The sequence below is a fragment of the Etheostoma spectabile genome, chromosome 8, assembly GCF_008692095.1.
Source record: "Etheostoma spectabile isolate EspeVRDwgs_2016 chromosome 8, UIUC_Espe_1.0, whole genome shotgun sequence".
Classification (NCBI taxonomy): Eukaryota; Metazoa; Chordata; class Actinopteri; order Perciformes; family Percidae; genus Etheostoma; species Etheostoma spectabile.
The window spans coordinates 4,648,707-4,662,276 of NC_045740.1; the positions used below are offsets into that span (position 1 = coordinate 4,648,707).

Sequence of the window (13,570 nt, forward strand, 5' to 3'; positions counted from 1 at the left end):
ATTTCAAACAGATGGATGTGGGGTATGGATTTTAAAGCTAGCCTAGTTGTAATGGTATGAAAGTGTAATAAACAGAAGCCATCTTGAGCCCACCTCATTCATAGATGTAAGCACTTTGTAGTAGCAGTAAATGATTATCATACTAGGGAAATGAAGCATAGGAGTCTGTAGAAGATGAGGTAGCTGTAGTTGTCCCACGAGCTCTTCTCCTAGCCCAGAGAGCAGGAGGTACATTATTTGGCCAAGCTGTCGGTGTTGATGGCATGATGGAGCTGTCTATTATTGACATTGATTTTCCTTTATTTACATAAAATGTGATGGTTGGGTAATTTCCCACACTCATACTGTACAGTACACACCTGCAAACATCAACATGAAAAATGTAACAGTCACATATCACAAAAATAAAACCATGTTACTGAATACTAGAAAAATGGGGTGGACAATAAATACAGGAACACCTTGCAATATAATGATATAGTAAAATGTGAAAACAAATTAGTTTCAGATTAATCAACCCAGCTCCTATATAATCCTTACAAATTAACAAAATAAGCACTCTTTTCGGGATGGATTGGATCGCATTTATTTTGTCCACCTCCTTCATATCAGCTAACAGTCTCTGTGCCAATTCTGTTCTCACTGGGCTTCAGTGAAGACCTCTCTGAGAGACATGGGCTTGTAGATGTGCAGGTCTGAATGACTGTGTCTGTGATGGGGCACCAATAAACACTGACAATCATGGCAGATTCTTGTTTGCTCTGGAGAAGGTCACAGAGGCAACACCTTGCTGCGCGAGTCGAAGGAGCGCATATTGATACTGGCAGTGGGGAGCACATGGGGAATGTAGCGGCCGAACGACAGCACCTCCAGAGCGGCATCACGGAACTGTTGGACACAACATTTTGGAAATAATATAATAATAATAAGTATGCATCACGTGCAATTCGAATCTTTTTTTCTTGTGCCTATCTGTGTACATATTTAGCCTTTGCATTTCAATTTCACAGCTTACCTGCTTGTTGGTAAGGAAGTAGATGATGGGGTTATAAACAGGGCTGGTCTTAGCAAAGTACATGGGCAAAGTGGCAACCAGTGGAGGGATGTAGAGCTCTGGATCCACGACTACCACCACTGACAACGCAGTGTAGGGCAGCCAGCAAACAAAAAAAGCTATGATCATGGCCAGGACCATACTGATGGCGTGATCATTCTCCTTCTGGCTGGAGCGCCCACCCTGGAGCTCCACACTCCTGTTCAGCTACGAGTAGAAAGGAAATTTGACACCCATTAAAAGCAAATAGCTTGTTTAGTCTGGAGGTGGTAAATTTCAAACAGATGGATGTGGGGTATGGATTTTAAATCTAGCCTAGTTGTAATGGTGTGAAAGTGTAATAAACAGAAGCCATCATGAGCCCACCTTATTCATGGATGTGAGCACTTTGTAGTAGCAGTAAATGATTATCATAGTAGGGAAAATGAAGCATAGGAGTGTGTAGAAGATGAGGTAGCTGTAGTTGTTCCACGATCTGATCTCCCAGGCCAGAGAACAGGAGGTCTGGATTCCTTCAGGTCCGTAGGAGCTCCAGCCGAATAACGGAGCCACTGCCCAAAACAAGCAGAAGATCCAGACAAATAGCAGCCCGGCGATGCTTCTCCGCATGCTAATCTTTAGACCAGTTCTCGGCTTACACACCAAGTTGTACCGCTCGTAGGCAAGCAGGGTCAGAGTGCAGAGAGACACCAAACCTAGGAAAGGGAAATAAATTAACAAAACAAAAGCTAAAGCTGTCAGCTAAAGGTCCACTTACTATCTTTTTATGGAGATTTTAACTACATTTCATGGTCTATCTCAGGGTATGGAGCTTGTTCAGTTGTCATAGCGAGCATCTCCAATATCTCCATAACAACTGAGCAAACTCCATCAACTGAGAAAATTGTGGTGTCCCCAAGTGTACTTTGAATTACAGTTTGTGTCCGAAGAATGAACTTCAAGTAAACAAAACAATTTTTTTCCAAGACATAAACATGACATTTGACAAATCTGATAACAGTATAGAGACGTTTTCAAAAAGCATCAAACAGAGGCCTACATAAATAGGTTCAAAGCCACAACACATTCTGAAATTAAGTGCAGTAAAACAATAGGTTCAGTATTTTAGCTTACGGTTGTGTTTGTTGTGTTTTATAATGACAGACCTCAAGGTACAGAGAAAACAATATTGCTCCCAAAAAGTCTATACAACATAAACTGCTTTATCAGAACTTACTCCACTTACCAAAATAATTGACTGCAAATCCTTGAAACACACAGGCTGTGTGGCCAAGAAAGAAAAAGCCATTGTAGTTAGTGATGGTGACGACCAGGGATCCACACAAGCCTATCATGAGGTCAGACACCGCAAGGCTGAGGAAGAAAACAGTCATAGGCTGGAGTAGAGACGGGTTCCTCAGCATCACGGTTATGACGAGACAATTGTTAAAAACCGTTAACAATGTGTTGATGAACATGAGGAAAGAAATTATACTGTAGCCCACCCGAGGGAAGATGGTGGGCATAATAGCCACCACCTCGGTGTAGATGGACGGATGAGGGACAGAGCTGCTGTTGTCCATGGTGCCTAAATGATGTTGGAACAACTGTGAGGGCAAAGACTGAACCCATGGACACTCAGGAGGACACAACGTCATCGATCTTATTTTTTCTGATCCATGTTAAACCACTCAGCTCTAATCAAATCGTGCACCTGCCTGATAGAGACTATTGCCCCAAATGCAATATGGGAAATTGGTCTGTAACACGATTTGAATGGATTAATCCTAATACACCCACTGCTATAATGGTAATTGAAAAAGTTGGGGGATATAAAGCAGGGATGAATTAGTCCTGAAAAGTAATTTTCAAATTATGAAATGTTTTTTCCTTTTGTTGTTTAAATGCAGCTGACAAAGAAGAAAAACATAGCATAGTATGCAAATGGCTTACACATTCAACAAACACATACAGTGGGGCTCGAAAGTTTGGGCACCCCAGGTAAAAATGTGTATTAATGTGCATAAAGAAGCCAAGAAAAGATGGAAAAATCTCCAAAAGGCATCAAATGACAGATTAGACATTTGTATAATATATCACAAAAAGTTAGATTTTATTTCCATCATTTACACTTTCAAAATAACAGAAAACAAAAAAATGGTGTCTGTAAAAGATTGGGCACCCTGCAGAGTTTATACCTTGTACTGCCCCTTTGGCAAGTATCACAGCTTGGAAACGCTTCTTGTAGCCAGCCAAGAGTCTTTCAATTCTTGTTTGAGGTATCTTCGCCCATTCTTCTTTACAAAAGTCTTCCAGTTCTTCAAAATTTCTGGGCTGTCTGTCACGCACTGCTCTTTTAAGGTCTATCCATAGATTTTCAATTATGTTGAGGTCAGGAGATTGTGAAGGCCATGGCAAAACCTTCAGTTTACGCCTCTTGGTGTAATCCACCGTGGATTTTAAGGTGTGTTTAGGATCATTATCCATTTGTAGAAGCCATCCTCTCTTTAACTTCAGCTTTTTCACAGATGGCATGAAGTTAGCGTCCAAAATTTGCTGAAATTTTTCCTACTGCTTGTGAAATGTTCCCTGTGCCACTGGCTGCAATGTAACTCCAAAGCATGACTGAATCACCCCCATGCTTAACAGTTGGACAGAAGCTCTTTTCTTTTTGTGATATATTATACGAATGTCTAATCTGTTGAGATTTTTCCATCTTTTCTTGGCTTCTTTATGCACATTAATAAAGATTTTTACCTGGGGTGCCCAAACTGTCGAGCCCCACTGTACATTACCTGCTAATTAAATCAAATTACTATAACAATTATCCAACCATATCAATTTGCTTTAAATTCATTAAACAAGCACTTAGCTTGGATCATAAAGCATTTCTATTTTAATAAATAGCAAAATAAGAACACACTTCAACACAAGTTTACTAACTACAACAGAAATGCAAATACACCATGAGGTTTTGGCCACTGGTATTTAAGAATTCCCTTTTTTCAGATTTATACATCAAATATATTAATCTCAAGTCTTCGTTACAGCACTTGTGAAAACATCTCATGCATTTAATTTTCTGCAGAAGTGTCAAACCTATGAAAGTCAAACAGCAACAGTTGCTAAATGCTAAATATAGCAACGATGCTCTATTTTTTGCTGACAAACGGACATTTCTCGTGTGCTAAAATAAGACATATACAGGCTGTGTTGTGTGGAACTGGTTCAGACACAAAGATCTTAGAACATAAATGTGCAGCATGTATCACATTGTACAGCTCAAAATTAAAATAACTAAGATGCAAAATTTAAAAAAGCTAGATACCATATATTACATTAGGCTACTACAAAAATATTGGAGTAATGTGAAAAATACATTAAGGCAACAGTATTGTAATGTAAATGTCACATCTGACTATTCCCATTTTACGGACTGTCTCTTATTGTTTTACAGATGCAAAGGCAGTAAAAGGCAAAGATAATCTTGTACAATTCCTACCAGATCCATGATAGCCAGGATGTGTGACTGCCCCCTATTCTTTAGACTGGGCAGCATGCAGCTTTTCTGCATACTTTAACAACAATCAGTGCATTCAATGATTCAAACTCTGTGTGATAGAAATATAAAATACAAGGTGTCCATGTTTTAAATTAAAATGTCAAAATGACATTCGGTCCTGTGTCATTTTGCCTAAAAAACACTAAATCTACTGGTCCTCTTTAGGACTGAATTCTTTGAGAGGAAGTATGTAACTAAGTAGTTTTAAGCTTAACCCTCTGAGCCAACATCAACAGTTTACATGAAAAATTGTACATATCTTAAAATGTGGCATGCATCTTCTAAAATGCTCAAAACCTAACAAATACTAATTAAATCAGCAATGTAGATGATCCAATCCTAGGTTATTTTTAACATGGTCTCTCTCTGTCTCTCTCTGTCTCTCTCTCTCTAATCGGACTCTGCTTTGGTCCTGCTGAGCTGTGAGGTGATGTTAATACCAGCAGGACTGTGTTCAGGCCAGAAGGGGGACTCGTGTTGTAGGGGAGTACGACGAGGGAAAAAGGTGTGCTGGAAGTCATAGTTGAGCAGGCAGCTGATGGAGGCCATGTAGATGTCAGCAAAGCGTGAGAGTCGGCGTGAGAAGTATGTGGGGTTGTGGTATGTCCGGAACAGACTCCCAAACTGAGGGTTGAAGATGTCCTTTGTCTGTGACCTGCCATGAAAACATTCATACCATCAAGATACAGTTTGATCAGTTCTACAAGATCTCAATAAATGATCAAAACTGCTCTTGATTGCTGAAGTAATTATCTCCATTACCTCATGGCTTCTCTTTCTCTGATCCACTCCTCAACAACAGCTTGAGATGCTGAATCTCTATGTACCTGTTTGGGAGCAGTGCAAAGAGGTTAAGCACACCAATTGAGGATAAAGGCAAAAAGGGAAAAACATAACATAACATCTTTATGAGTCTCCTGACCTGCATCTGTTCGATAAGTCCAGTCAGTGCCTGTAACCAGGCCATCATGTGAACGTACTGCTCCGTGTTCATGATCTTGATCTCCTTCCTCAGCTCAGGGATGATGGCGCCCGTCCTCCAGCCATGTTTCAGCGTTAGATCCTGCAACACAAGGAACCAGAATTGTCAATAATTTAGGAATTTACCCATTTGTGTTAGTGTCCGAATCATGTTTTTTCTTGCAGGAATTAAGCAATAAAACTGGAGTGCTATAAACAATACACTGGAGATGCAGACTTAAAGTACATACACTACAGCCTGAATTTGAGTGTATTGTTGCTGTTATACCACAGTGTCAAACATTTATGATTACAGACAGCTATAAGATGAACCTTTACGTATATACCAACCATGTAGCAAACAGCACGTCAGCAGCACAACTGCAATGGCACACTATATCTGTATGAATTCACAGTCACAGTAGGCCTAGTGTTGCTTACTTGTATGTATTTATTAATGCTAATAGCTCAATACACAATCAATACTGTTGTACTAATAAGATGATTTTTTTTATTGAAATTGGTTGCAGTTCTGTGCCTAAAGCTCAAGTAAAGGCTGTACCAGTGCAAACAGCAATAATTAAAACCAGGGTTTCAACTGGTTTCACAAAGTCAAATTTAAGACTTTTTAGGACAATGATGAATACAATTTAAGTATATCTACATCAATCTATACATATATTTACAGTATCTCACGACATAAAAAAAACATTGTCTGAAACAATTCCCAGATTTCCTTGTTGGCATTATAGGACTGGTATCTAGATTGGCTGCAAAATAAGTTACATGTTGGTCTCATTTGTAATCGTAATACAGCTAATTATATTTGGACAAGCGAAAGAAAGAACTACAACCCCACACGATAAAAAAAAAAAAAAACATTCTAAAGTGCTGGGGGAACATTTCAATGAGCATTAGGAGTAGAGTAACATGGATGTAGGACATTTTTTTAAGACCTACACAATACTTCAGCAAATTTAAGATTTTTTAAAGCCTACAATTTTTATTTAGCATTTTCAGACTTTTTTTTAGGCTTTTTAAGACCCTGCAGAAACCCTGTAAAACAGAAGTGTATGTGTTACGACAGGTCTTTCAGTGAATGTAGGTAGCGCCAATGTACTGACATGTGACAAAACAACACAACTTTTGTAAATACTAACAAAGAAAAATAGTTTTGCGTTTAGTAGATGTGTTTTGTTTTTCTACAAGCCCAGGTTAGTTAAGCCTTGTATCAGTAAGTAAGATGGCCCACTGACAAACTGTGCTGTAATGGATCCAGGAAAGTGAGAACATTTTTGGGGTTTCTTTAATAAAACTGAATGACGCAGAAATAAAATATTGCTCCATCCCTTCCTTCCTCCTTTGTAAGTCCTTAGTAACTCAGAGATGCTTCTGTCCACTTGCAGTAACAATCTCATCCTACAGCCAGAGAGGCTTTGTAAGCTGTGGTTAAACAACAAACACCATGTTCCACCTTTCTAAATAAACAAGTTGGCATGTTTGACAGCTGTCTGCCTGACACTAGCAAGGCATCTGTATTCAATTACCATCATTTACAGCTGATCAGACACATGCACATATCTAAGTCATTATAACTCATTGTAAAAACAACTGATGCTAGTCTGAGGGTCAGTGCTTGGCAGGTTGCTAGGTTACAGTTATAAAAAGGTGCAGTGTATGCCGGCTGTAGATTTGATAGGTGTGATCAAAATGCCTGTCAACCAAACCAAATGCAGAGCTACAGTAGCTGTGGTTTAATGCATGAAGAATTACATTCTCAACCCAGTTATTTAAGTATCTTTGTTTTGTTTCAATCATTTACTCCGAATCTCCTATGATGTGCATCTTCTAACAGAACATTAAGATTACTGCATATAAAAGATTAGCGTCAGCACTTTAAATTCAGGAGAAAAACACTCTTAAATGGAGTATAGTCAAAGCAGGGATCCCTTCTAATCTTTCATAAAACAGTGTTTTGTGTAGTTATAATGGGTCCTTTGTTGTAAATATGCCTGCATCATGCTTACTGCCAAGTCACTGTAGATGTGATCACCAAAGTAGAGCACTTTGGATCCTGTCCAGCCCGTCAGTCTCAGGAACTCGTAAAGGTTTCCCTATAGAGATCAAACACATAATGAAACATGTATTTTATAAGGTGTATTCGGGAGACATTTTTCAGGAATTTTAGACTGGCATGAATGGCACAACACCTGTTTGTAGATCTTTCCTTTTTCCAACTTGTGAATCCTGTCCCACAGCAACGCACCTTTGTCTGTCACTCGCCTGAAAGGTCTAGGGAAAAATACACAAAAGACACATCTTAGCCAGTAATGGCAGCTTCCAAACAAACACACAGTACTGGTAACTGCTGGCAGTGCGGCCCAATGAGGCTCCTAGTGGGATAAAAGAGGCACAGCATGGATGTAGTATCAGCCACAGATGCACTTACTTTCTCCTGTCATTAAAGAAACCAGGTTTGTCAGCCTGTACGATCACAACATCAAACAGGTCCTGCCAGTCCTTCCCAACAATGTAGTTCATTCCTCGGTCCCTGAGAAGGACAAAGATTCACATTGTCAGCAACATTTTTTAAAGATAATCCTTTTGGCATTTAGGCCTTGATTTGTGACAAGAATGCTTAGTCAGCAACCTTTTAAAGCTCATCAGAAAGGTACTATAGAAAAAAGACTTGAGGGCTCAGCGATTCACCAGCAATAAAATGTCCATCTCGTACTATGTTAGTGCTAATATGGATCCAGGAGGACGTTGTTGAAACGTTGGACGAGGTTGAAACGTTGCATTGTTAAAGGGACACAGGTTTAATGTTTTGGGGTTCTGGGAAGCCTTTTTTAGGTTGGATATGCATAGCAAGTCATTTTGTACTATCAAGCCTGACTTCAAAAAAGGGTCATGGTCAATGTTTTGAATGACAAATACTTGCAGATGGAAAGCCTTTTGATGTGTGGAAGTTGAGGCATTATACAGTGGCACCCATTTAATATTAGTCCACTGTTACAAGCCTTTTATTATTAATCACAGCAACAATTATTTGCGCTCTGTTTTCTCATACTTACACAAAGTCAAATGGGCTGTTGGTAATGAGGAACATCTTTTTTCCATGCTCTGACAGCTTCTTCAACACAGCGTGGCTTTGCTCACCATAGCAAATGTATTTCTCTGGAAAATGGGAAAACAGAGAGAGGGTGGAAGGTGGGTGCTGCTGATTTAATTTGCACAGACAAAACTGCTTTTTATTTCTATATCACATCCTTGTTAATTCTAAATTAAATGTTTCTGCCTTGGCAACAACTAAGTATAATTGCTTTTATCTATAACTAAGTAATATAAATCAAAGAACCTTACCAATATCTGCCTCCACGGCTCGATACATAATGCCCTTGACGTGAACATCTCTAATGGCTTCCTGTGAAGAGGAAAAATAAACAGTCGTCAGCCAGGAAGTCATGACTTCAGTGACACAATGTTAGCATTCAGCTCCAGCAGCAACACTTTGCTCTGTATATAAACTGTTGACTTGGAAGCACAAAGAAAGCGCATCTCTGAATACAAATTCAATATGAAGAAAGCAGACTTTGGAGTTCAGTGAAAAAGTGTAACCTGTGCTTTTGAATCAGTGAAAGAGTGAACTGACTCTCCCTTGCAAAGTTACACATTTAAAGGAAGTTTAAAGATTATCTGATGTACACAAAAGTCAAAGAAAAGCAAGCAAAAAAACAGGGTTAATGCTGAATAATAAATCAGGCTTGGCAGGAAAAAAAGGATTTAGTGGGGTGTCCTTGAAAACATATAAGAGGCACTCATGGAAATAAGAGTGTGTGTGAGGGCTTTTAATGACAGTGATCTGTCAATCATGCTACAGTGCTACACAGAATAGACAGGACCAGCATGACAGCTGCCCTCAAAGGGAGACGCAGCGCTGATTTCTCTCCCCTCTCCCTTTGAAGCAACAGAGCCACCAGAGAACAGACGCAGATGGCTGGGGGCGGGCTTACTCATCTAAAATTAGACACTGTTTTCAGAGCTAAAATTAAGATGGGATCAAATGGCTTGAGCATCACAGCACACTGCAAACATGTAAATACATTAACATGCGTGTACATGTTGCTGGATTTAATGTATCTACACACATTGACACCTGGGTCTATACAATAATGAGTGAGTTCTGCTGAATGCTGAATCAACTTGCCAGATTTTGCAAAACATGTATGCCAAAGTTCCCAAAGCATTGATCAAAGACGGTAGAAAAATGATTATATTAGATATTTCACCTTTACGTCTTTGTAGAGATGCACTGGCTCATAGTCGATATTGTGCCTCATGAAGAAGTCATTGACACAGGACAAGAGCCTCATCTCAGGCAGGGAGAATATGTCCATGAACTGTTTCATGGTGTGGCCATGGGAACTCTGCAGAACAGTGATAACAGTCATTATATTCTGTTGTTATTATTTCTGTAGCGTCTATCTTGTCATAGATAAGGTAGGTAATGCTCATTACTTTGCCATAGAAGTCGCTCATGTTCTCCAGAGGTACATGACAACCGTCATACATGGCAATTACTTCCTCATCAGGAACTGGATGAAGACCCCTGTAGAAGAAACACTAAATATCAAATACTTTGACATTAATAGAATACATACTAAGGTCATCCGTAGCATGTGCAATCTCATAAAAGCGACGATAAACTCCAGAAAAGCTGTAAAATGTGTAGTCTGAAATGTTGAATGATTGCCTTTAACTGTCTATATCAGTAGCCTGATGTGAAAAGCATGTTATACCCACACAGTGTTCTTAGTGTATTATTTATTACCCACTACCCTGACGTGACAAGTAACACAGCGCACATTTACCTGTATACAGTTCCCAACTGGATGTAGTGAAAAGCATCTATCTTCATCAGCAGTCCCTGTTTTAAGTCAAATATGTCCACAACATGAATAAGCAATAAGCCTAAAATATAAAACTGTTAGTTTTTGAGTTAGATAAGAAAATACCTTCTCACCTTCTGAACATCATAGTGAAGTCCTCTGACAGCAAAATTAGGTATATACTCATAATTTAGCAGACCCTCTGGATACTAATATAAAAGAAAATCAAAAATTGGTATAAGATTTGCAGTAACAACAAAACAGGGCATTAGATCTACTAAATCAAAAAACACTTGGCTTGCAATGGAGTACACCACAAGGCCCAGATCCACCTATATAGGTAAAAACAGTGCTGGATGGTGCAACACAGTTGTAGGCCAGGTTTAATCTTAAATATGGTGTGATTATACTGCCTATTATCAAAGCACTCGGGGTGGTCGAGTTTGCGGTTACACCATCCTGGTTTTGGATGTGACAATTTTAGACAAGAGGGAGGAGTGAGGGAGGAGCCACGTTACGTTACACACTTTCACTGGCAATCACATCATAGCCACGTCCTAAAACAACCCCCTGCTTTATCGCTGTTTTTAAAATCGAAACAATCATTCAAAAAATGAACATCATTCTGTGTTGCAGAAGACTTAAAAGTAGCTATTGAGATCATAAACTCATGAAAATGTTTACTGAGCTAATAAATCAAGTGGGAAGTGGGTCACTTTCTCACAGACTTCTACAAAAACCGACCTCCTTTTGCAACCTGTGTGTTGCCCTCTGCTGGAATGCAGAGAGAATGTAGGTTTAAAGCACTTGCGCATTTGCAGCACTTTGCCAAACCGGATGCTTTGTCCACTAATATCAACGGTCTATGGGTGGTAGTGGCTCAGTCCGTAGTGACTTGGCTTGGAAACCACCAGTTCAAATCCAACTCTGAAGTATGTAGTGTGGACTGGTAGCTTTCAGAGGTGCCAGTTTGTCTCCCGGGCACTAGTAGGTTGAGCAAGGCACTGAACCCCCAAATGCGCACGGTACCATAGTGATACTATTTTTCTAGTGGGATCCTGATCTTATTTTTATGTTTTGTGTGTAGTTCAATTATTTTACGAATCAATTACAACCAAGAAGAATGATCCTGTCTGTATCTGGGGAAAAAATAAGTTTAAATAGCTATTTTTAAGTTTTAAAGGGTCTGTTCACACACCCTGTGCTTAGTGATGAGAATGTCCCGTGCTATGTTGAAGATGAGGGTGTGGAGGTTCCTGGAGTAGAACGCCAAGGTGTAGTCATAGTCGAAGCCATAGATCTCTGTGTCCCGCAGGCTCATCTCATTGTTTGCAAAAATAGTGTCAGGGTTAACCGAGTTGGCAGAAATGGCTGGGATCAAACCTAAGAGGAGAGAATGAGGTTATTTTTCTGTTTCCTTCCATCTGGGAACATTATTTGTTTATATGGCATATTTTAGGACAGAAGTACAACTGACTAATGCCAGTAAACGATACAGAATACCTGCACATTAGACTTTTACAAATACTGTTACTTATTTCTCAGTACCACTGCTTTCTAATGAATATACGTATTCATGGTGTGAATTTATGATGCGTCTTGAGTTCAGTCTCTTCCTACTATCCACTAAACAGACGGGAAATGTTACCAGATGCATGCATTAAATTATGCATAATCCAGAATTATCAGATTATCAACCCTGGACGATCATCAGGCAATTTTTCGGCAGTCTGCAGATTATCTGTATCAGCGTTTTACTTGCCTGATACCGGAAAAAATGTAATTAATTATAAAGTGTGTTACTTTGGCTCCACTACAGCTGTGTGTCTGTCCTTCTTTTTCAGTTTCACTCACCACTGAATCTGACTTAATGTCCCGCCCACAATTCTATCTGACTATCTGTTACTGGGTATTATGTTGAAAGTTTGTAATTTATTAAATAATTGCTTATAAAATTTAAATAAAGTTTTGTGTTGGAGTTAGTAACATTACAAAAATCTTAATTTTTAACTTAAAGATTTTATTTTCACTGTAAATGCATAACGGTTCAAAATATCAGTTATCATTATCATTATCGGTATCAGCCCTAAATGTGAGGCTGTAGAATGGTGCATTAGTCTGATGGAAACATTAGTCATAACAGGGTTATGCAGTTTTGTATCTACCGCAGTGCTGTGTAATGTAACTGGAATGGTGCTGTTTGCTCAGTGGTAGAGGGGTCGCCTGCCAAGCGGAAGGTTGGAGGTTCGAAGTGTCCTTGGGCAAAACACTGAAGCCCTAGTTGCCCCCTTGTTGCGCCTTCGGAGTGCAAATGTGAGTGTTTATCTGATGAGCATGTGGCACCTTGCCTCGGCCATAGTGTACGCATGCGTGTGAACGGTGAATGGTTCCTGTACTATGTAAAAAGCGCTTTGAGTAGTCGTTATAAGACTAGCTAAAGCGCTATGTAGGAACAGTCCATTTACATTACATTTATCAATGTCCATACCTTCAGTTTGCCTTTTGGTCTCATTGTAAACAGACCACAGCCTCTCTGGCATGTCCTGACCGTCTGAAGAGCTACTACAAACAGATGCTGCGTAGCTTTTGGCTCTGGGTTGTTGTGACAGGAGTTGACCGACTCCATGGGTTACCGCACCAAAATTCCGTTTCCATAAGCGAGGTGTGAATGGCTGGTGGTGCAAAGTCTGTAATACATTACACAAAATATTCGCCAGACAGTTCTTGTGCTTCAGAAGAGACAGGGGCAAAGAAAAGGGCGTCATGATTCTGATATTTAGGGTGGCAGCCCGAGTGTCGCGGCGGACTTTCACAGATGCACGCAGTTGACGCCGCGCTCCTCTGTGAATAAATACCAAATACCAGTGTCCTGCTTTTTACGTCACTTCCGCGTTTGAGAAGACCCAGCCAGCCAACCAGCGAATCCGAGGCTGGTGCGTCTGGATCATAGACTGTATACGGTCTATGGTCTGGATCATGGATGTATTATAGGTCTTGTTTGGAGTTAATTTGCTTTCTAGTGTCCATCAAACAGCAGCAATATGTTACCAGATCATAGACTGTAAATATTATATATAGTTTAATTATGTAATATTATTTTTTACAGCCTATGTACCAGATACATTA

General features: G+C 39.7%; 2 protein-coding genes across 2 annotated transcripts; both read right to left on the reverse strand.

The window, feature by feature from the left end:
• Positions 1-234: 234 nt before the first annotated feature.
• LOC116694628 (parapinopsin) lies at positions 235-3,002 on the reverse strand. Its single transcript, XM_032524407.1, has 4 exons — positions 2,280-3,002; positions 1,421-1,749; positions 1,016-1,261; positions 235-888 (listed from the first exon to the last, which is right to left on the reverse strand). Exons 1-4 carry the CDS (start codon positions 2,689-2,691, stop codon positions 772-774), a joined length of 1,104 nt encoding a protein of 367 aa, XP_032380298.1. The 5' UTR covers positions 2,692-3,002; the 3' UTR covers positions 235-771.
• A 907-nt stretch (positions 3,003-3,909) lies between these two features.
• nt5dc3 (5'-nucleotidase domain containing 3) lies at positions 3,910-13,303 on the reverse strand. The gene is made up of 14 exons (XM_032524462.1): positions 12,933-13,303; positions 11,643-11,827; positions 10,579-10,653; positions 10,427-10,482; positions 10,074-10,164; positions 9,845-9,982; positions 8,919-8,979; positions 8,630-8,732; positions 8,005-8,106; positions 7,766-7,847; positions 7,583-7,669; positions 5,518-5,658; positions 5,358-5,422; positions 3,910-5,250 (listed from the first exon to the last, which is right to left on the reverse strand). The coding sequence occupies exons 1-14, from the start codon at positions 13,207-13,209 to the stop codon at positions 4,986-4,988; spliced, it is 1,728 nt and encodes a 575-aa protein (XP_032380353.1). The 5' UTR covers positions 13,210-13,303; the 3' UTR covers positions 3,910-4,985.
• Between the last annotated feature and the right edge of the window lie 267 nt (positions 13,304-13,570).